The sequence below is a fragment of the Drosophila suzukii genome, chromosome 2L (assembly GCF_043229965.1).
Source record: "Drosophila suzukii chromosome 2L, CBGP_Dsuzu_IsoJpt1.0, whole genome shotgun sequence".
NCBI classification, from domain to species: Eukaryota; Metazoa; Arthropoda; class Insecta; order Diptera; family Drosophilidae; genus Drosophila; species Drosophila suzukii.
Genome location: NC_092080.1, coordinates 17,458,510 through 17,481,453, shown reverse-complemented (window position 1 = coordinate 17,481,453; position 22,944 = coordinate 17,458,510). Strand labels below are relative to the sequence as shown.

Below are 22,944 nucleotides of genomic sequence, written 5' to 3'. Positions count from 1 at the left end.
GTAATTTCTTGGGAGAGGCGATTTATAGTAAATTCTAGAAAACTCTTGTCAAGAAAATATACTCTATTAAGACAGAATAATAGCACAATTAATCTTCTTAAATAAAGAAATATACATAAGAATTAATTTCCGCGATCATACAGAAATAACAAGTAGTGGACAGGATGGTGGGTATTGGTTTTTAACGAGTATCCACTGTATGTACATTCCCAGCCATTTCAAGTTCCTTTGTTATAAAACTGCACCACCATCAAACATTCTGCAACAAAAAGCTCTGTACAGTGGGTTTGGCACATAACTCGCGGGTTTAAACACAACGTCCATTTTTTAGGGCTTATATATAAAATGATCAGTAGAGTTTCCAAATAGAAGACAACTGATAAACTAATAATATTATTTTCTAAAATTCCTTTTACGTTAACTAATTGTTATAAGAGTGTTATTTAATGGGTTTTCGGAAAGAAAGGAAAGTTCCCTTCAACTTCGGCGGCCAAGGATGAAAAATGTTTGATTTAAATCTTATGTATATGTCTTGTCGTCTTGTCTTTTTTGCAGTTCATAAATTACACATCAAATAGCTTATCAAAAACCCACACAAAACTTCTTTATCATTAAGCTGACTAACTCTACATACATACGTTGTGATTTTAATCATTAGCTTCTTGGAATAAGATTTGTTAACCTTTGCAGAGTTAGATGGAAATGCATTTTGCAATAATTTATTTTAGAAAGCAGTTGTAGTATTTTTATTTAGAAACAAGAATTTGTCATAGCTTGGCAAATCGTAAATTATGAAGAATTGTATACATAGTTAAATATAAACAATTTCCAATTTAAGAATTTGCTATAGCCTTACACATCTCAAAACATGATTTCCTTTGTTGTTTAATATTATTAATTTTTAACTTAAAAATCCCCCAATTTATGGATGATGCAGATTTACAACCAGATATGTACGTTGTACATAAATATATTAAATTCGCTTTAATTTCAAGATTTCCAAAAATGATTGACTCAACTTTTTGAATTTAAGCTTAGAAAGCCCTGACAATTAGAAAATTTACGCTGTAAGCCCCAATCTTTATTCTTAAAGCTAAAGGATATCAGACCACTGTGCTCTCTTTCCACCGTGCTCTCTCTGGCTGCTGCTTTCTGCCGCTCTGCAGCGCTGTCCCCGGTGCATGTGTATGCTTTTTGGCAACACCGCGTTACCCCCGCCCCTCGCGTCCTGTCTGGCTAGCCCACCTCTCCCACCTTCCCCTCTCACCTGTCTCTCTGGGCGAAGCGACAATGTGGAACTTCTTGGTGTGTGTGCACTTTTTGCGCTGCTGCCACACACACACCACATACACTCTACCCATTGACTCACCTCTCTTCCTCTTCCTCCATGGGTCTTTGGTTTCTCCATGATTCATCTTAATCTCAAGTCAAGGCTTTGATCGTAAACCGAGTATATTTTTCTTATCTTTATGCATTTTTTGTTTTGAGAATTTCACTATGTAACTTAGGTCACTAATTACTACAATTCTTAACTACCAACAAGTACAGACACAGACACGTACAAATACTATAGGCTTAAGATCTACCAACGAATATTAAAAAATTTAGACAAAAGCTTCTAAAAAACCATCTTCTAATCGATGTAAATCTTGATATACTCATGTATCGCGGTTTAAAAAAAGGTTTACAATAAATGTTCTACACTAAGGCATATATCGGCTGAGATAAATGCAATAAAATGATATCTGATCATTGTGATCAGAAGACCATATAACAGGAGGCTACCAAGATCGACGAAGATTGAAGAGTTGGTTACTTAGAACTTCACCCAAAAATAAAATCTCTGAAATCAGGAATTCGGGGCCAAGGATTCGTCATCGTCATCGGCGTCCGCAAAACATGCTCTGGCATGCTTCCAACCACGTGGCTAAGGAGATGCACTCGGCTGGATATTGATAAAAGGCTGCCATCTCAAGCAGGAGTCATCGATCTTTGGGAAGGTACCTCTTCGCTTCACCCTCTCCTCGTATTCGTCCAGAACGTCCTGGAAAGAAGCATATATCAGTTAAGGACAATCCTATGAACTTGGTCTCAAGACTTACCTGCTTCTTGAGGACTATGTGCTTGCCCTTCCAATACTTCATCATTCCCAAGGCCTGAAGGGTGCTCACAATGTCATATGAGTAGATTGCCGTTTCCTACAGATCCCAAGGTTATGTAAAATACAAAAGGTTATGCAAATTTTGAATGTATCAATTGTCATCAAAAATAGTTGTTCCCTTAAAATTATAAAATTACAAATTTCGGGGGTTTACATTTTGATGAACATTTATAAGTAATACCAAGGTCAAAGGACATTGAACTCACCTGCGAAACGTCCTTGATGGCGATCGTATTTCCCGACCGATTGCACAGGTAGTCCAAAAGTACATCCTTCCAGTACGAGCGGTACGAGATCAGGCCGAGATCGGATAACGGTTTCTCCGGCGATCCGATTTTCCCCTCCACGCGGGTCAGCAGATAGCCTGCAAGTAAGGCGGAAAAGATACGGATGCGGATTAAAAATAGACCCCAAGAAGTATGCTATAGATAGAGGCGAAGCGGAGTTCCTCGAGTTCCGGCGTATTATTTATGGTGACCAACTTTGGGCCCGCCCTCTGCCTCGCCTGCATGTGTGTGTGGGTGTTTTTAAGTGTGTGCGTGTTGTGTCTAGACAGGATTCCGCAAAGTATTCAAGGGGATCTGGGCGGGACAAAGGGGGGTTCCACATTTAAGCAACGTTCTGGCGTACATTCAACCCAACGCCAGTGTCACCCCAAAAGGACCCACCCCAAAAAAACAGTATATTCTGGATTCTAGGGCCGTCTGGCAGCAACAATTCCCGTCTCTAGATAACAACAACCACACAGAGCCGAGTGAAGCAGGGGAGGGGGGAGCGGGAGCAGAAACAGCAACAATGAGTGCAAGCTAAGTAAATTGACGAGGACGAGAGAGCGAGGACACAACACAAAATCCACTGAGGCAGGCTCGGGAAAAAAACAGTTAGTGGAAGACGAGCTGGCACGGAGGAGCAGAGGGAAAGAGGTGCAAAGATGGAGGGACGGCATGGGCGTAGTCGGTGTAAGTGGTGATAAATTACAGGAGGGGTATACAATGGTCTTAATACAAACTTCGTCTTATTTAAAATATTTGTTTTTTTTTTTAACTTTCTAAAATTAAGTTTTTTATACTTGATCTTTTACAAGAACACTTCTTCAGTATGATGATGACTTCTCCATTCTAGTTCATAAAAGAAAATATATTCCCTACTTTAGTTTTAATAAGACGTTAATTCTAAATTAAAAGGATATTTTGTAATCGACGAAAAGACCAGAGAAAATACGAATTTGAGAATTGGAATTGAAAGTTAAATTTCTAGGCCTTTGTCCAGGGAATACATTTCATTATGGTTAGAGTAACGACTGCCCTTTTTTCGTTTTTTTGTTGCTAAAAATACCCCCCTTGTTGCACCCATGACACCAGCTGTGGAGCAACGGGAGCGGAAAATGGAAGAGCAGGACTCACTCAATGGCAGACGGCAGACACAGCTGAGGAGGCAAAATGAGAGAACGGGAAAGATAGCAGAAGAAAGGGGCAGGGCAGGGGGAAGAATCCTGTTGACTGACTGGACGAGCGCAGGGTTGAACGCACACAAGCGAAGGCAAGCTTCGCGTATTGCACGAATGAGCACAGTGGAACAAAAGTAAATTAGAAAAAGTTAAGCTAAGACTGCTTGTATTTTACAATCATATAATGTGTCTTAGAAAGTATCGTAAATATCGTAACGTTTCTTTTAGAAAATCTTTTAAATTATTCTAGTCTTAAGGAATGGTAGATGATATTACTGGTGGGCGATTAAATTGCCTAGATCAATTATCGGTACATCATCGATGTGTGCCAACCGCTGTTTTACACTGTGCATGTGGCGACAGAGAATGAGCAGAGATTTTACCTGGCCCAGATCGAATATCTACATTATTTAAAAAAAAAATTAAAAAGTGTAGATTCTTATTTTAACATAACCAGGGCTTCTCGTTAATTTAGACTTTTTCAATAGTAAGTTGATCACTAGGAAAAGTATGCTCATCACCTCCAAAACACACTGGACCCGCCCCACTGTGCGCACTGTTTTATGCATTTCGAGGGGCAGCCCCCCTTGTCCTGCTCCTGTCGCGACTTCTGGCCACAAGAGGGCGTTTTCGGGTGGCACTTTGATTTCTTTGTGCCGCACTTCGTCTCGCTCCTTCCCTTCATCTTCCTTCTCGCCGCGATAAATCCAGGAGTGGCGAGACGGGAGAGCGGTGTTGGTGCAAGCGAAAGGGGGAGTGTGGGTGGAAACGTCGAGACGACTTTATCGATCCATTTTGATTCGCACATTTGCGCTCTCGCTCGCACGCGCACACTCGTCGCTGACGCAGCAACATTGTTGTTGCATACCCACAGGCGCTGCGAACGAACAGTAATGAGTTAAAGAACGAAAATCTACGCTAAATGCGCAAAAGAGGACGGCGACTGCAACTTTAACTCAAATTAGCAAGGCTCTAATTATTATTTCTATGTACTTTTTCTTGTTCTTTGGGCAGATACAAGAGTGTGGAAAGCAGTGAGTAATGAGCAGCGAGAGAAACCAGAGAGAGAGAGTAACCGTTACTCGCTCTTTTGTGCCCGCCAAAGAGGACGACGCCCTTTCATTGTGACCTGTCCTGACCTTTGTTGTCTGCCGCCAACAGTTGTTGTTTTTGTTGCTCTTCTGGTGTTGTTGTGTCTGCTAAATTTCAACTACAGTCAAACTTCCATAAACCGAACATATTAAAAATGTATATCGTAAAGATATTGAGTTAGTTCGTATTATTCCCGAAGTCAATTCTGGGTTTCCAAAAAATTATTTTAATAAATAAGAAGAAAATAAATATAATTTTGTTGCATATTACAGGGTATTAGCTATAACATCTGATTTTTCTGTTGTCATTTCTATTTATAAATAATCTTCTTGAATATCTTAAAGATACAACATCTTAATTTGCATGTTAAAAATATTTTTAAGTACCCTTAAGTAGACTTTTTAAAATAGTAGACGAAAATAAGAAAAAGTTAAAATATAATAATATATTAATAAATATAAACGTTTTATGTTATGATCGTTAGTTTTGATAAGTTTAGGTGGCCGAAGTAAGACTGTACATGTGTGTTTTTTGTGGGTACGTTGCTTATGCGGGACTCCCAAAAGATAAAAGCAAAAACTTTAAGCGCGGCACGTCTTGTATATTTTTGGCAACTCGGGTGAATTTTGTTTGTGGGTTTTTAGAAAGTTTCATTAATTAATGCAGTAGGTGGCAACCCTTGAGCGCCCCTTTAAATTTGGCCCCCTCATTTGCATTTTGCGTGCTGCATTTATTACACCTGGACATAAATGCTCTACAGCCATCCCGCTCCAACACACATGGTTGGGATTGTTTGATTTTTGGGGGGGCTGGTAGGTTAAGTTAACCCCTGTCTGTCTCTGTCTGCAAGAGTTCCTTCCACCTGCCATGTGCAAAATAACCAATTTCAGTTAATGATGACGAAAATGATTTGCACGCCGACCCGTTCGCTCATACATACAACAAAATAATTTTTAAATGAATTAAAGGCTATTTATAAAATTATACAATTATTAATCAGTCTTTGTGGGTTACGTGGGTTCTTAAATGTACCAAAACTAATGAATAAAGTAGTTTTAAAAATTATAACAAAAAGGTCTCATGTGGTCTAAAGGTTGGTTAACGTTTTGGTAGGTCAGTATCGATTCGTGGACTAGATTTTTGTAGGTTTTGTTTATTTGCGAATCCGATACCAAAATGGTAATGGCTATAAAATGTTAGTTATTTGAAAGTTACTTTCTGTGGTGTTCAGATATTTATAGAACATAGAGAAATAAATGCTCAAAACCTAGTATTTCAAACAGCAGCTTAAGTCGAAAAAACCGTTATCCCAATTTTGTTTGCCATTTCTGATTATAAAGTAACAAATATTACAAATAAATTTAAAGTTAGAACTATATATTAACTACAGAAATACTGTTTTTGATGCTGAAAGCTTACCCAAAAAAGTAAATAAAAATCTGTCAACAATAAAAGCAAAAACCTGACTTTAAACCTATTAACATTTTGAATTATCTAGATTTTCTTAGGATAGATTAGATTAATCAATTATTTTCTGTGCACCTTACTCGCTCTCCAGATGTATCCCTCTCCCTCTCTCTCTTTGACCATTACTCTTTTTGCCGGCCGGCACTTGGTTTTGTGTCTGTGGGCTTTCGCGTGTGTCTGTGTAAGGTCAATGTCGTTTCGCTCGCTCTTTCGTTCGTTCATTACCGCCCAACGCCCCTGGCCCCCTTTCACCCCTTTTCCACACCCATGGCATTGCATGTATTGACTTTACATAGACACCGCCGTCGCCTCTGCCGGCGTCGCTGTCGACGTCGACGCCATTGCGAATGTAAATGTATGACTCAAGACTCTCTTTGTCTTTCCCCCCTCTCCCGCTCTTCGTCGACAGGGCAATTCCTTTTTTTATAATTTTTATACTTAGCTACCTATTTTTTTGTGGGTTGGCTGTAGGTTTTTTATTGTCTTGTCTGTAGACTTGGATTAATTTTAAACAATTTTCGTTGCAGCCGCTTAAAATTACTTATGCGATATGCAGCAGTACACCTGTGTGTGTCTACGTTTAATTGATGCAGAAATTGCATGTTCTGCACCTGAAGAAGAAGAAGAGGAAGAGGAGGTGGGGGAAAACTGCAATTGGAAAGCTGAAGACTCTTTCATGTTTGGCTTTTCTCATGCAATGATGATTATATTTCACACACACCTGCACATACAACACACACACATTCATGACTCAGTGAAGAAAGAAAGAAGAGGAACAAAGATTCAATAAAGCCAGAAAATTTTAGTGGCCAATATACTTTTCACTAACAAGCCTCATTTAAGCCCAATTTCAGTGGAATCCCAATCACTCTATCCAACATATGAAATTGATACATACATATATGATTTTCAAGATCACTTTGGAGTTCCATTTCAAGAATTGAGCAGATAAATGCTCAGAAAAATTTAATTGGAACCTTTTGATTGCTTTAGTAAAGACATTTTTAAGAGATTTGATAACTAGGAGGGTATCTTGGGAATCTTAACCGTTTGTGATCAATTTCATAGGAACTATCCTATTAATCCCTAACAGCAATAGAATTGTTTGCCAATGTAAGTTTAATAAGAAGTGTTTAAGTAAACTGACCAAAAAGATATTTTAAGGTCAAATTTCTAGGTTTTTAATTGGAACTATCTTATTAATCCCTAACAACAATAGAATTGTTTGCCATTGTATGTTTAATAAGAAAAATTTAAGTGAACTGACCAAAAAGATCACTTAAAGTCAAATTTTTAAGTAGGCAGAATTATTTATCAATATTATGAATTATCTAAAATAAATTAAAAGAAAATTGTAAGTTTTTTAAAATTTTGGTAGGGAGTTTTAAAATTAGTATTTCATATGCCAAGTAAAGAATAAGAAAAATATTTAAGGAACGCTGTATCGAAAATACACAAACTTTATAAAAACCATTAAAAAACACTATACAATTTCTAAGCATTCTCAACTTAAAGCTATCTTTTGCTTTCTGATTTTTAAAAAATCTTGGTTCTAATGATTGTAACTTACTGAAGTCGATAAGTAGTCTTCCATAACCCTTCCTCTGATATGGCGGCAATGTTAAAATACAGGAAACATTGTAAAACGAATTCTTCTCCTGCAGGAAAGGAATATGCTGTAAAGATAAGGTAAAGAGTTTAAAGTTATTAAATAATTCAGAAAAAATACATAAACCAGATATAAGCCTGCGGCCACTTAAGAATTCCGCTAATCCCGGTAAAAGTAAGCAAAGGTTAAGCGTACATATTATTAAAATTGAATCAATTACAAACATTCAAGAACAATGGCAGACGGTAAAGGAGTGGGAAAAATCAGCCGAAGAGATGGGTGTATTCCGGGAAGGAGGGTTTTCGAAGAGTGGGAAATCACCAGAGTTGGGGGATCAGACAGACATTTTCCAGACAAAAGATGAGGGGAAATGGGGGCCCCTTGCAAGTGGCAGAGATGATGGCAACATTCATCTGTCGCTTTTGGCTTTTTTCGGCAGTTCAATGACCAGCAAAATTAAATGAATCGATAGACAGGCAGCACCAGAGACACTCGGAGAGAGATAGAGAGAGATGGCTACATTTGCCGGAAAGAGATGGCCAAAATAGCGAGAGAACTGTGCGTAAATATATAAACATACGCATATAGCTGGTGCAGGAACAGGACGAGGACCATTAACTGGGGGATCGGGATATATACCCAGGCCAGACCGACTCGTACATGGATATAGCCATGCCAAGCCCTCTCCTCTTCTCACGGTCATTGCCAAAAAAACAATCCCATGGAGAACGCACAGAGCAAAAATGTCGCTTCTAAGAATTTATAAAATTCCCATAAAGGGTTTAAGTACTTGAGCAATTGTTAAAAACTTAGGAATCCTAAAAGTTTATTAGGGACAGAAAATAAGGGTTTAATCTTTACACTGCTATAAAGAGTTTTTAAAAAGGAAACTGTGGGGAGACTTCAAAACTAGAAGTTGATATATAAGGTTAAATGTCTAGAAAAAATTTTATAGTTATTATCTTTATAACAACAAGTTACTAAAACTTCTTTCTACTATTCAAAAGTATGATTTTAAACAAGATCTTTTTAGAAGATCTAGTCTATTCCCAAGAATAATTTAAGATAATCGTAAAAAGACGTCTTTAAAACTTATTCCGATTTTAATTGCTGTGTGTGGGATCTGGAATCTGGCAACAATTCGGAAATTCATTTATGTACTCTGCGGGTTTTTCATTTTGATTTTCCATTTGTAGTACGCCCGGTTTTTGTTTTCTGAGGTCTGCTTTTTGCTCGTTTTTCCTTTGTCTGCCTTGATGTCTGGGAACGCAACCACATAGCGGAGGAGTCCCTGTTTCCCAATCTGATCCCCCGGCAGCACCAGATCCCTCGCCACCGGTTTCCTGGGCCCGGGCAACCGCTGTTTGTGGAGCAGGCGCAGACGCAGAAGCAGCAATTCCCGGACCCGGCCCAGAGGTGCACGACCTCAATCGTGTCCAACGCACGGCCCGCAGCCCGCAGCCCACATCCCACAGCATCCGAGCATCGGAGCAGCGTGCCCTGCCTGCCAATCGGCCTCCCTGCTCCAATCCTCGGTGTCTGGCTGCTGTCTGGACCCCGTTTTCAAGTCAGAGAGTTGGAGGTTAACTGCAGGACAAAGGGTTGCCGAAAATTATCACTGCCAGGTGGGAAGGGTTGGACCCTACTCGAGTTTATGCGAAGCCTAGTCTGGAAATGCAATGTCGTGATTTTGGAATAGTTTGTATGATCTATATTGTAAGAAAAATTATTCATAGACCCATGGATGATTTCAGATTATAACTTATAATTGGGACAGACTCTTTACTTTGTTTTGTGCAATATGAAAATCCTCATAAGTTAATATAATAATAGTTTGCTAAGGCGTTTTATAAAACTATATGATTATTTTTTAATCCTATAACTTCTAGTAATCAATCAAAAGTTTTTTACAAATAAGATAATTTATATAAGCTAAGTTTGAAAATGGGTTTACATTTCTCCTTTCTATAAATATGTATTTTAAAAAACTACCCACAGACATATAAGCAGGGCTCATTTCGGCTTACTACCTAACCAATCTATGAATGTCCTAGCATGAACGTAGTAAATATATGCAAACTTGTAGTATGTGTAGAAACTCCAAAATTCTGACTGACTCGGGATGCTGCGCCAGCTGCATTGTGGAGGGGTCACAAAGGAGTTCAAAAGAGGGGCAGTATCAGCAGGAGCATCGGGAGCGGCCGGAGGAGGAGCAGCTGCAGCATCAGCCAACGACATGCGCAATTTGTAACACAAACCCAGTCTCTGCCAGCGCCCAAAAACTTTCTGCATTCTGCAGTAAAACTGCAAAAGCGGGAGGTGGGATCCAAAAACCCGTGAATGTATTCCCGGGCCCGGGTACAATATTCCGTATTTTCAGGGGGAGGTCAAGAAACCGTGGCTGCTTTTTAAAGCCAGGGGAAATGACTCTCTCTCGTTTTCTCTCCCAGTTTCTCTCTGTCTGTTGCTTATTTACCCGAAAACGTTGACAAAAAAAAATGGAAAAAAAAGGCAAAAATCATCTGGTTTTTGGTGGGCATGGTCAAGGCAGGGCCCACTGTCTGGATCTGAATACAACCATATAGTCTGGTTAGCCGTACATATGTATCGTACATGGGCTGTGGCTGCCATTCGGAGCCTGGGATGCCCGGTTCTACATTCCTCGCATCTCTATTCCGTCTCCAGACATAAAGGAATCATAAAACTGTAAAATGGTATTATTCAATTTTATGCTGGGGAATAACCATAAAAGTTCGGAGATATTCTGGGCGTGACTATTAAAATTATAAGCAATTAGGAACCAAAATCGTTTGAGTAGGATGAACTTTGCCGGCTCTGATTGTAGTTTTTTGAAGAAAACCTGGAATGCGGAAAGGGCTCCACAGACTTCACTTATAAAGCATTTAATTTTAATGCGATGTAGTAACTTGAAATAGTTATAAACACTTTATAAACGATTAACGTTTATTTGATCTCATTTAAGATTCATTTAATATAATCATTTAGTAAAAAATGTAAATTATTGAGTAGAGAATAAAGAAAAGCTATTAATTCTTTAAGGATTTCTTAAGCCAGTTAATGTTATGAAATCAATTATTTGCGTAGTATTCAAATTATAAAATAATATTTCAATTATCAGAAATAAACCCTTTTTTAATAAACGTGCGCGATGTTTATTATAATTAAATATTATAACTTGTATGTTTAAAACTTTCGATTGTACTAAAAAAAATACCTTTTAAGCACTTACCTTGCTAAAATAACCGACTATATGGCATCCATCCACATCGGCCAGCGTCATAATGTAGAAAAGGAAGGGCTCCACATCGTAGTAAAGGGTTTTGTGATCCAGGAAGAACTTTGCCAGCAAACACAGATGCTGGCAATATTGCTTGTAACGCTTCCCGTCCACTTGCCACACCTGCAGTTTTCCCTTGCGGTATATCTCATCGCCCGGCGGATGCCGCCAGACGCATTTCTCGGCGTGCCGCTTTATGCCAGTCTCTGATTTTTGGTAACGCAGGCAGAACTCGCAGATATACATTTTGGGCAGGCGGGCGGCATCGTCTGGATACGGCGATTGGTACCATACCTTCATCTTGTATTTGCCCATGCTGATATACCTGTGGTTATAAGTAGGTGTTGAAATATATTTAAAACCTGCTGATTTTTTAAAACGCTTACTTTATGCCCTTTCCCACAGGCAAGTCCTTGAGTTCGTCTTCGATCCTTTCGGAGGCCTGAGCTTGCGCTTCGCGGAACAATTGCAGATCGTAGTCGGGCACCAGGCCAGACAGATTTGGTTCTCGGTCCTCGTCCTGGACGTCTTTTTCGAGCTTCACCTGAGGAATCAAAGATGACATGAGTTGTTTAGTAGTTCTTCTATACTATAAATAAATAGGCTCACCTTGGAGTCCAGAAAATTACTATTGGCCGGCCTAAAGTTAGCTCTGGATTCGCGTATTTTTGCCAGATATTCGCGTTGCTCGGGCGAGAGGGTCTTGAGATTGGTGAGCTGATTACCCGGGGCCGTAACAATGTTGACCGGCATCTTTAGCCGCTGCTCATTTCTCAGTTTTCTCTCATTAGCCCGCTCTTTGCACTCGGAGGCGGACATGTTGTGGTAAATGGGACAGGCATCCGACAGAAAGTGCTTGTCCAAGTTGCCACTCAGATGTCCGGATGAATCGCACCCTTCAATGGGACACTTCTTCTCCGTTTGCGTTATAGGTGACACGGGTCGGGACTTAATGGAGCTCAGGACTCCACTGCTGATTCCAATGGATTCTCGTTTCACCTTGCTTTTGGTGGCATTCAAATTCGAGGGAGCTGGTTTTTTGGCGGGACTTTTGGATATCAGCATTTTGTCATCTTCTAGGTCTCCATCGGATTCGGAATACGTATCCTGCTTGGGCTGCTGTTTGGTCCTTCGCATGCTGAGCGACCTTGTGAGCTTCCTCATGGGATTGGCCTTGTCTTTGCGCTCCTCCTCGCTGTCAGAGTTTTGGATCTTTGTTGCTCCGCTCCGTTTGCCTATGGGAACGAAAATAAGTATAATTAGATACATTTAGTCACAGTGACAATAAATCATGGATGGCAACAACCTGTGGTCCCCGTTTACCTTTGGTTGCCCCCTTGACGGGTTGTGAGCTGTAGGAGTTGCTGGAGTCGGTGCCCTCCGAGTCGCTCCCTGAGCTTGAATCGTCGCCCGAGTTGGACCCACTCTCGGATCCCGAACTCCCGTCGCTGCTGATCACCGGTCCTCCGCCGTTTTTCTTGGCCGGCGGCAGTTTTCCCCTGACTTGTTTGGGCCTTACCGTGCTGGCCATTTTCAGGGGAACCTTGCGACCGTTCTTGACGATCTTCATGGAGTCATCCGTGCTGTTCGACGAGGAGGAGAGCGATGGTCGCTTGCCCTCGCCATTCTCCAGGTTTCTGTTGGTGTTATTGTTGTTGTTTGTCGACCGCTGGGGAGGATTGCCGGGTTTGTTGGCTGCATTGCTGGTTTTGTTGGCCGCATTGCTAGGCTTGTTGGCCGATGCAGGGGGTTTCCTTTTGGCCGACGAGGCTGCAGCTGCCGCTGTAACCGTGGAAGTGCCCAGGGAGCGGGCGTTCTTCTTGACTGGTGGCGCAGAGTCTTCCTCCTCGTCGTCGTCGCTGGAAAGCCTGCTTTTTGGGGGATTGGCCACCTTTTTGCTGGAGGACGGTGCAGGTGCCTTGGATTTCTCTTCCGCCGCTGGAGGAGCTGGCTTTCTTCTCGGTGCATTCCCGGAATTCGTTTGTTGTTGCGTTTGCGTCTGAGATTTGGCGGATGAATTCGTAGATGGCTTCTCCTCGGGCGTCGCACTGCTGGAATCCGTGTCCGAACTGCTGCCCGTCTCCGAACCGCTGGAGGATCCACTGGTGGAGGAGCTGCCTGACTCCGAGCTGCTGCTGCCGGACTCCAAGGCCATTTTTTAAGCGCACAGAAAGTCTTTAGATTTTCGTACACAAAAACCCTTGTTTTTTTATTGTTTTGATTAGAGTGACCAGAGGTGGGTGGCGAGGGAAATGCCACAGATATCGGCGGGAAATATCGATAGTTATACAGTCAGTCGTGAACTAGAGATGTGCAGTACTTAAGCAGCCCAAGGTAAATATATTTTGAATGTATAATATACTCTCTCTCTTGCAATGCATTTTGTATAACATAAACTTATTAAAGCCTATATCTCCAATAATTGTAAAATTTTCACGATCTTTTTTTTCCCTGTTAACGAGTAATATAGTTATATAGTCGAATATCCCTACTCCTTAAAAAAACTGGTTGTTAATTTTCATTTGTGGTACAATTTGTATCTGACTTAGTATGCTAGTACCATTTTTCTCTTTTGTAAGTTGTGATAGTGTTCTAGTGAAGCTATTAAAAGATTGACAGGTTAATCCCTCTAGAAGGTTAAAGTGGGAACATTTTATTTTTCAGGGACAATACGAGTATTTACAAAGCTATTGGAAAAGATTAGAAAGTATCGTACAGTAATACATTAAATGTTCCTATAATATCTTCTTTATACCTGTCAAGAGGAATCAATCACATCTGTTCTTACGATCTGGGCTTTAAGAAAAGCAAACAAGTAAAGCACTTAGATATGAGCAACCCTATTATTGTGACAGACACGCTTTTTCAAAACAAATTGTAAATATTTTCTTCGCCATAAAAGTTTACAGCCAGACAATTTGTTTTGCTATCCGAACTATGTTTTGACATGTTATAATTTATAGACGAAATCACAGAAATCTTTTCAAACAAAATTCGGGGTAATTGTGCGTCAATACAAGTATTTCACGGTTTTCGCACAGAGATATGTATTTCTGGGACACCCTATAATATAACTTTTTAATGTCCCCTTTCACAGATACAAATTGTGTAAGATTGCTTACTTCATAGTGAACCCCCTATTATCTTTTTTAAGAAAGTAAGTCCATATCTCATTTGTTTATCTTTATTAGGCATTTAGAGGTGTGATATAATATCTGTGACAATAGTCACAATGAGGCAAAAATAGCATTTATTATATTGGTTTCACTAAACTGCATTGTCTGCTTGGCAATTGAAGTGCATAGCATCAGTGGTGTAAGAAAGAACTATCACTATGTTCTCATGCCCGTAGATTTCGCACAAAGATATGTATTTTTGCGACGTCCTAGGCTATAACATTATAACGTCCACTTTCACAACTACAAATTGTGTAAGATTGCTTTAAATCTTACTTCATAGTCGTATACCTGTATTGTAAATCCCCCATTATCATTTTTAAGGAAGTAAGTTCAAATCTCATTTGTTTATCTTTATTAGGATCTTAACGGTGTGATATAATCTCTGCGACAATAGTCACAAGTAGGCAAAAATAGCACTTATTACATTTGCTTCACTAAACTGCATTGTCTGCTTGGCAAATGAAGTGCATAACATCAGTGGTGCAAGAAAAGACTATCATTATGTTCTCATGCCCGTAGATATAGGCGCAGTGCTGGGTGGGATTGTTATACTTGGGTTCGTTCTTACGCCACCTTAAAAAGGGAGCTCTCTTGCCGGAGGCCAAAGATATGAATTCACCCTGTTTGGCCAGATCGTTGATGCCCGTCCAGTAATTTTCCTTCTTTAATTGCCCAGCTATAGCGTTGTACTCCAGATCATTTTGGAAAGCAGCAAGATGGCCGCCCATCTCAACACACATCTGTTCGGCGGTCCTCCAGTTCACAATAAGATTGTGCTCAATGTAGAAATACCGCGATCCTATCTGTTGATACCTCTGCAGTACGAGTTTCCTTTCGATTTCGGACAGTTTTTTCTGAATGGCTGTCAGTTGGCTTTCTGTCTGCTTTTGCTCAGTCTTCAGTTGGCTTTGTATGGCTATCTGATTGCCTTCAATCCTGTCTAGTCTTTTCTCGAGATCCTGTGAAATTCCCTTCGTCAAATTTGCCTGAAGGGATGTGAGCTGGCTTTGTATTTGCAGTTGAGTCTCAGCCACCTGGTATTCCACACGATCTAGTTTCGCCAGAGTCTCATTGGACCTCACTTTGCAGGTACTCCAATCCTGCTGCTCCTTTTTGAGATGATCGATCACTGGTTGCAGAGCGGAAACGCAGTACTCACTGCACTGGTTCGCCGGGTCTGATAATAAACATACGTAGCGCCTACCCTCCTGGGCCCCTGTCAAGGATCCTTTAAGATCCAGTACAAAAAAGGCACACAAAAATATTGTCGTGGATCTGAACATTGTGAAGAACCGCCGAGATTGAAACTTGATAAAGCACTGATTCCCGAATTTATTTGCTGCTTTTTAAAGACCCTGCAATTTGGTTGATAAGCATATTTGATCTTCCTATTTGTTTTTTCCCAAGAAATTTGATATGACACATTTGGTTGTTATTAGTTAAAGAGCTTAGTCAATATCGTATAACAATCATTCCTAACTTTGTTGACCTAATTTAATTTAAAAAATTTAAAACGATTATATAATAATCAGCATTAAATATCTCTAACACTGCGCAAAACTTTTTTAAGAAACAAAATTTCTTCAAATTAAAAAAAACAAAATCAAGAGATGTATAAATTAGATTATTTTTACACCATAAAAAGTTGTGGTCGAAATGGTTTAATTTTCACCTTTTTTCAAAATAAATAAACCTGGTTTCTTTAAATTGTGTTCCCACACTCATAAAATCTTCATATACATAAATTAGTTTACAGTACATTGTTTGTTCTTATTTTTTATAATTATTTTTAATAACAATATTAAAAATTATAATTTATTGCACTAGTCACACAGGACAAGCTATTTTAATAACAGAATTTAAAAGTTATTTATTAGTATTTCTACTTGGGGTATAGTTAGAGTTAAGGTCGCTTTGTTTCCTTATGTATTATTGAATGAGTTTTTTTAAATTTGCGTTATATTTTTCGAATCTATTGGTAGCTGGTTCCACAGTGGTTATTGAAGTAAATACTCTTAATTAAAGGTCGATATTGGCAGTCAATAACCCTATTCCATAAATTTATTATTGCGGTACAAATTATTAGATATCTTCTTATGTGAGTCATGATCTCGTTAAAGTCCCCATTGCTTTGGCGCTCCAGTCAAATACGTCGTCACTTGTTATCTGGTAATAAATTAAAAAATGTAATACCAACAAAATTAAATGCTGGAGATAAAAGAAAAAGCATTATTTGTAGTCCATTAGCGTAGCCATCACAGGGTTAAGGGGGTTTCAAAACAAATTTTGTGTTAAGGAGTTTTGTGTATTAGGTTTATAACTATTAAAGCCCCAATCTTACGCCCCTGAAATACGTTTATAGTTTCTAAAAAGAAGAAACGGGAATAAAGCCTACTGCCCATTTTGGCCTGTTAGTCACAAAAACCGTAGTTATACCCGTTACTCGTAGAGTAAAAGGGTATACTAGATTCGTCGGAAAGTATGTAACAGGCAGAAGGAAGCGTTTCCGACCCCACAAAGTATATATATTCTCGATCAGGATCACTAGCCGAGTCGATCTAGCCATGTCCGTCTGTCCGTCTGTCCGTCTGTCTGTCCGGATGAACGCTGAGATCTCGGAAACTATGAGAGTTAGGCTATTGAGATTTGGCGTACAGATTCCTGAGCTTCTTACGCAGCGCAAGTTTGTTTCAGTAGACTGCCACGCCCACTCTAACGCCCACAAACCGCCCAAAACTGAAACTCCTACAGTTTTGATGCTAGATAGAAAATTTTAACTGAAATGTATTGTTCTCATCAATACCTATCGAGCCCACAAACCGCGAAAACCTGTGACGCCCACAATTTGCATGCTACATAAAAAATTTTAACTGAAATGTATTGGTGTCGTCAATACCTATCGATTTATCCAAAAATAAATTTGCCACGCCCACTCTAACGCCCATAACGCTTAAATCTGTCTACCGCCGGTAGGTGGCGCATTTTAATCTCGCTTTGCTGCTTGCATATCTCCATTTAGCTGAGTAACGGGTATCTGATAGTCGAGGTACTCGACTATAGCGTTCTTCCTTTTTTTAATATGTAAAGTTATCTTAACATATAACTAAATTTTTGAGTGTCTGAAATTTTAAAACCAGCGCTACAAGAAAATCGTTATCGAAATGGGACGCCGGTGTGAATAGGCTATTTCATCTTTATTTTTCTTCATCCTGCACATCACTAGTATCGTTATCTCCCATCCCTAAAAGACGACGCCAAAACAAAATATATTTTTTGCACTTTTGAAAGCAGTTTTACCACTTTGCCATGTATAACGTAGACTGCATTCCCATCAAGGACATCAAGCCGGGCCTGAAGAACATCAATGTTATCTTTATCGTCCTGGAAGTGGGCGTGGCCACCGTGACGAAGGAAAACCGCGAAGTGCGGAACTTTAAGGTGGTTGAACTTTTTCATTTCCCACATGGATTCAAATAATTTCAAATCCAAATTGTATTCCTTTAGGTGGGCGATCCCACGGCCTGCATAAATGTCTCGATTTGGGACGAGCCGGGCAAGCTGATAGCCCCCGGTGATATAGTGAGACTGACCAAGGGATACGCCTCCATCTGGAGGCACTCGTTGACCCTGTATTCCGGCAAGAACGGCGAGGTTTTCAAGATCGGTGAATACTGCATGATCTTCAACGAGACGCTCAACATGAGCGAGCCGAAGCGGGTGGAGCAGCAGGCGGTGGCCAATCCTGGTGGCCAATTGGCAACAGTTCCTCCGACGGGACTTCCGGCTGGAAGTGGTGCTGCAGGTCTTCCCGCAAAGGGCGGCTCTACTGGCCTTCCGCAGCCCGTGGTGGCCGCCGCCTCAGGTGTTCCCGCTGCCCAGGGCCCCGCGACCACAGCTCCTGCCCCGGCAGCCACCAGTGCTCCCCAAACGGCAACGAAACCGGGCACTCGAGGCGGCCGGGGAGGCGGAGGACGAGGTGGCCTTAAGGGAGACCGACGGTAAATGGTCTGGACGCGTGGGCTAGGATCAGGAACTGAGCGAACAAGAACCAAACCCTAGTATTAATGTTTAGCTTAATGATTTACTTAACAATGTTATCCAAACCGTTTTGATTATACAATTTACGAACAACGTGTGTACTTATAAAGTGCAACAGATTTTTTAAGCTATTATTTTGTTTCACAGCTGAATAGGATATAAATATTTTTTATAAACAAATGTTTTCAAATAAGTAACTATGAAAACCATTTTTCACTCCAAATTACTGTTGAAAAGGTTTCTTTAGAGCTGTAACTGTTTAGGCTGACAAAAATCTATTTGCGAATATGAATTAATAAAAAAGAATTTGTTTGGAAAAAGTGTAACCAAAATGATTGGAATTTTATAATAGGAAAAGAAGAACATTTCCAAATTCAAATTAATTGGTATTTAGAAAAAAGAAATTTTAAAAAGTTAAGTAAAAGAAATGGAAATTGTTTACACAAACTGAAAAATAAGCTAGGAAGCTTGTTTAGCAGCTGGCGAAGATGTTTTGTAACCACTAAAATGTTTTGCATTACAAAATTATAAACAAACTCAAACTTAAGTTATGAAAAATGTTTTATTTGGCAAAATCAAAGACACAAAAAAGGTTTCGAGAGAGATTATCTTATCAAGTCAAGAAGTATTGTGTTTTTGTAACTCAACTAGGCGAATCCTTCCCGTCTAGGTGAAACTATGATGTGTGTTTAATGTGAGTGTGCGTGGAATTTAGCTTAGGCTTAATATCCTCTGGGGAAGCGCTTAGGCCTTCTTCTTCTTCTCGTAGTAGGCCTGCACGGCTTTCAGGAGGTATCCAACTTCCTCGACGGTCTTGATCTGGTAGTTGGCATAGGTCTTCAGCGTGGGCAGCTCGGAGACACGGAAGGTCTTGCCGATGCCGTGCAGCACCTTGATGGCATCCTCATCGGTGGTATCATCACCCACGTAGACGATCTTCAAGTTCTTGGCCCAGTCGGCGTCGAACTGCTTCTCCAGGATCATCTTGGCGCCCTCACCTGAAAAGGTAAATGTGAATTTGTTTGTTTGATTTATTTTATTTTAAATAGAATTACTATATCCAAATTCCAGAGCTATTATTTATTATTTATTACAAGTGTAATATATATAGTTATACAATGAATTCGTTTAAAACACACGTATATTTACTTATTTTTGAACCGATATTTGTTTAATTTATTAGGTAATACAGTTAATGGCTGACTATTTATAAAATCCATTAATACAAATTGGATGTAGAGATGATCATGTGGGAATGCTAACAAACAATTATAGCCCATTATTTACCTTTATTAACTACATTTCTATTTTAATTTCTTCGAGTAATTAGTAGGGGAATCGAAAATAGTTTTTTCAATTGGAATTTATCTTAAATTATTGCTTGTTTCGCAATAAATGCAACCTGCGGCTGAAGAATGCTCTATTTCTTGTGGAAGCCATGTGGAATATATACAAATAACTATGCAGTGCTGGAACTCATCCAAAATCGCTCAATAAACAAGCGAGAACAATATTTTCAAATGTCTAGAATTCTTCTCGGCACACATCTTAGATCATATAAATCGCTTGCAGCACCAAGAAACAGAACCGAATTTTTCCTCCTCATCTCTGAATTATTTTTAGGTGTCTACGTGGGCGGATCTTCTCTAGTTTTCGTTTTTTTTTCGTTTCGTAATTTGGTTTGCCAAGTAAGTGAGTGTTTGAATATATGAAATCGAATCACTTAGCCGGTCTTTTGGTATGCAGTAAAATCATTACATTTGTACATCAACTTAATAGTACATTAATCTCCTTCGCTTATTATTTTAATTGTATAGCTTTCTAGCGTTTAACGCCACATTTTTGTTTAATTGGTGACGCAGTCTATTCACAAACTTCCCACCTCCTCCGCCCCATACTGCAGTTTTCTCTTATTTTTCAGACGGCACCAACAATTCTTCTCTTTTGTATGCGCCTGTCGAGAATTTAATTTTTCACAAACATGTATCACAACAACGTTTTCGAATTTCTGTCGGCTTTTTACTTTTTTGCAATAATTTTGTTCTGGCCCCTATAAATTTATTGCCTTTGGAGGCGTACACCATCATAATTAATTTTTAATTTTCACGCATTTCATACATTAATATATCTGTTTAAATATGTTCCATGTATTTGGTCGCCACGGCTCATTGGCCTGAGCGACAATTTGGATGGGAATGGATTTGCTGTTTTATAGAGGACAGGGGTGACAAGTGGCTTCCATAAATCTCTTCAAAAGGGGTACACGTCTTTTATAGATATTTTTTCAAGAATTCGGGAAATGCAAAAACATTTATAGTTTATCTGCTGGGATTAACGGAGATCAAAGATTGGGATACACTTGAATTTGGATATTAAAATGTTCAATGGCCTCAGTTATACGAAAGAAATAATTTCATTAGATTATTTGGTTACTAAAAATGTAGCATGTAATGTAGCCAAACAAATTAGTGAAAATTATACTATTTCACTGATTTATCCAACTTTTGTCTATACTTTTAAAATATAATTAAGTATCAGAATTGGTAAATTTTCCTTAAACTTTAAAGATTTTTTGGAGACATTTCATTTTTGAATTACGGTCAATTTAAATTTTAGGCCATATATGTGATAATAACTAAGATTGGTATGTCTTCAGAAATAAAATGAAATATAAATTATTCAAACTAAAAAATTTTAGGGTCTTTCTCTATAAAACTACGCATCGTTAGTTCTAAACGTCATCAAATTAAATTGGTTTCGCTTCATTTTGGCTTCATTCATCTTTAGAAAATCTAAAATTACAAACACCCCCGCCAAACTGAAAAGTCTGTTTTTCAGGTGGAACAGAAAACTTTCCTCAAATATTGTGACTCGTAGCGAAAACAAGTGATGACCAATCTTAAAAACGAAAGCGAAATCTTGGGTCTATGAGAAATTACAAAGATTTGTTAATTTATCATAAGGAATCGGGCGAGTGACTGACTATATATAAGGCGACAGTATATATAGTTTTAGGCGCGCTTTTGACATCAGTTGGCGTTGGCTGCGGGATGTTTTGTCTGCCGAAGCATTTTTTTTATATGCGCCGCCTTGTATATATATCTTTCTTTGAGACGTTTTAATTTTGTCTGATTTTTGTGAGTAAAATTTTGAGCGGTGTGGTGTGTGTTTGTGAAATTTTTCCCAGAATATATTTTTTTGTGAAAGACGCCCACGTTGGGTCCCCGTTGGGATATAGAGAAAATAGAGAAATTTTAGCAATAATTAAATCATCGAACCGTCGAGTCAAAAATCGAATTGTTTCGAGCAGGTGCCGAAGTGCGGAAAGCTAAAAGGAATGCCATGGGGACAGTTTGCAAATGGATGGCAACAGTTGGCAAATTGTTTAACGATGACGGGTGTATTAATAGCCCCTTTGGAGGATCGGGTCCAACTAACCTTTGTCCCAGTTCACGCGGGGCTTGCCCTCCAAGGCGTAGGGGGTCTCGATAAGCTGGAATCCATGGGCCTGGATCAAGGCCTTGGCGTCTGCGATCAGCTTGGCCTTCAGCTTGTCGGTGACGCCCTTGTAGTGATAGGTCACGGAGATCTTCTTGTCCTCCACCCAGGCACCAGACAACACGACCTACGGAAGAGACATTCGAGCTTATTAAATCGGTTTGAATATGTGTAAAATATAAATATTTTAAAATTTGTAACATTTTAATAAGTTATATATAATAGATTATATCAATAGATTATGTCCACTTGGGTAAATATTTTTACTTTACAATATTGAAAATCTGCTTAACATTTATATATTTTTTTTAACTTTTCATATACAACTAATAGCATCTCAAATAGACTTGGAAATATTATTTTCATTGGTCTATAAACTTGTGTACGCTTACATATTTGATGTTTCATGGATTTCAAATATTTAAAGAGTACTTAAAATAATGATATCATATTGTTCCTAATGGGCCTTTAAATATAATTTATTTCCTGTCGTTTTTATTTCCTGAAGTGGAGCAATTTGTCTCTGATATTTTCACTTTAAGAATAAATAACCCTAATGATGACAACCATCACCTTTCCCTACAATTTTGATTATAAAATATATCTCACCTTTTCCTTAAGCTCAGCGACCAGTTTGTTGTGCTTCTCGAGCAATTCCTCGGGCATTTCGATCTTGAACTTCTTGCCGGAAGGATATTCGACCTCCAGACCGTGGTTGCCGGCATAGGTCACATTGGGGAACTTGAGGTGGTTCTTGATCTCGCTCAGTTCGCGACCGGAGAAAACGCACATGAAGATTTTCTCGTTGGCGGCCAGTTTCTTGATGTTGATCTCGGTATCCTTGGGCATCACGGAGAGCTCCTCGGTGAGAGGGGCCAGAGTGCCATCGTAATCCAGCAGCAGGACCACCTGATCGGTTTCTGGGTTAATGAAGCTGTCGAGAGAACCAAGCTCTTTAGATCCTGGAAGCTCCTGCACGGGTGATCCTTTAAAACTCACCCTTCGAGGGCCTTGACGTAGTCCTCCTCCTTCTTAAGCAAAGGGGCCTTCTTTTGCTCAGCCATTTTCTATATGTATTTTAGATTCTGAGGTTTACGAATTATTTAGTATTTAACGGATACCGCGCGCCGTGCTGGACGTTCCTCGACCGATTTA

General features: G+C 39.5%; 4 protein-coding genes across 4 annotated transcripts; 1 reads left to right on the top strand and 3 right to left on the bottom strand.

Moving 5' to 3' along the window:
• Window positions 1-1,434: 1,434 nt before the first annotated feature.
• Window positions 1,435-13,314, bottom strand: chm (lysine acetyltransferase chameau). Its single transcript, XM_017090402.4, has 8 exons — window positions 12,398-13,314; window positions 11,684-12,309; window positions 11,461-11,618; window positions 11,027-11,399; window positions 7,738-7,843; window positions 2,368-2,525; window positions 2,103-2,198; window positions 1,435-2,044 (listed from the first exon to the last, which is right to left on the bottom strand). The coding sequence occupies exons 1-8, from the start codon at window positions 13,227-13,229 to the stop codon at window positions 1,928-1,930; spliced, it is 2,466 nt and encodes an 821-aa protein (XP_016945891.3). The 5' UTR covers window positions 13,230-13,314; the 3' UTR covers window positions 1,435-1,927.
• Window positions 13,315-14,588: 1,274 nt separating this feature from the next.
• LOC108009429 (accessory gland protein Acp29AB) lies at window positions 14,589-15,586 on the bottom strand. The gene has a single exon (XM_017073764.4). The coding sequence runs from the start codon at window positions 15,534-15,536 to the stop codon at window positions 14,688-14,690; it is 849 nt and encodes a 282-aa protein (XP_016929253.3). The 5' UTR covers window positions 15,537-15,586; the 3' UTR covers window positions 14,589-14,687.
• A 1,896-nt stretch (window positions 15,587-17,482) lies between these two features.
• Window positions 17,483-18,611, top strand: LOC108021572 (SOSS complex subunit B homolog). Its single transcript, XM_017090354.4, has 2 exons — window positions 17,483-17,691; window positions 17,758-18,611. The coding sequence occupies exons 1-2, from the start codon at window positions 17,560-17,562 to the stop codon at window positions 18,253-18,255; spliced, it is 630 nt and encodes a 209-aa protein (XP_016945843.3). The 5' UTR covers window positions 17,483-17,559; the 3' UTR covers window positions 18,256-18,611.
• A 223-nt stretch (window positions 18,612-18,834) lies between these two features.
• Window positions 18,835-22,931, bottom strand: LOC108021571 (uncharacterized). The gene is made up of 4 exons (XM_017090353.4): window positions 22,789-22,931; window positions 22,399-22,723; window positions 21,730-21,916; window positions 18,835-19,289 (listed from the first exon to the last, which is right to left on the bottom strand). The coding sequence occupies exons 1-4, from the start codon at window positions 22,851-22,853 to the stop codon at window positions 19,036-19,038; spliced, it is 831 nt and encodes a 276-aa protein (XP_016945842.1). The 5' UTR covers window positions 22,854-22,931; the 3' UTR covers window positions 18,835-19,035.
• Window positions 22,932-22,944: the final 13 nt, after the last annotated feature.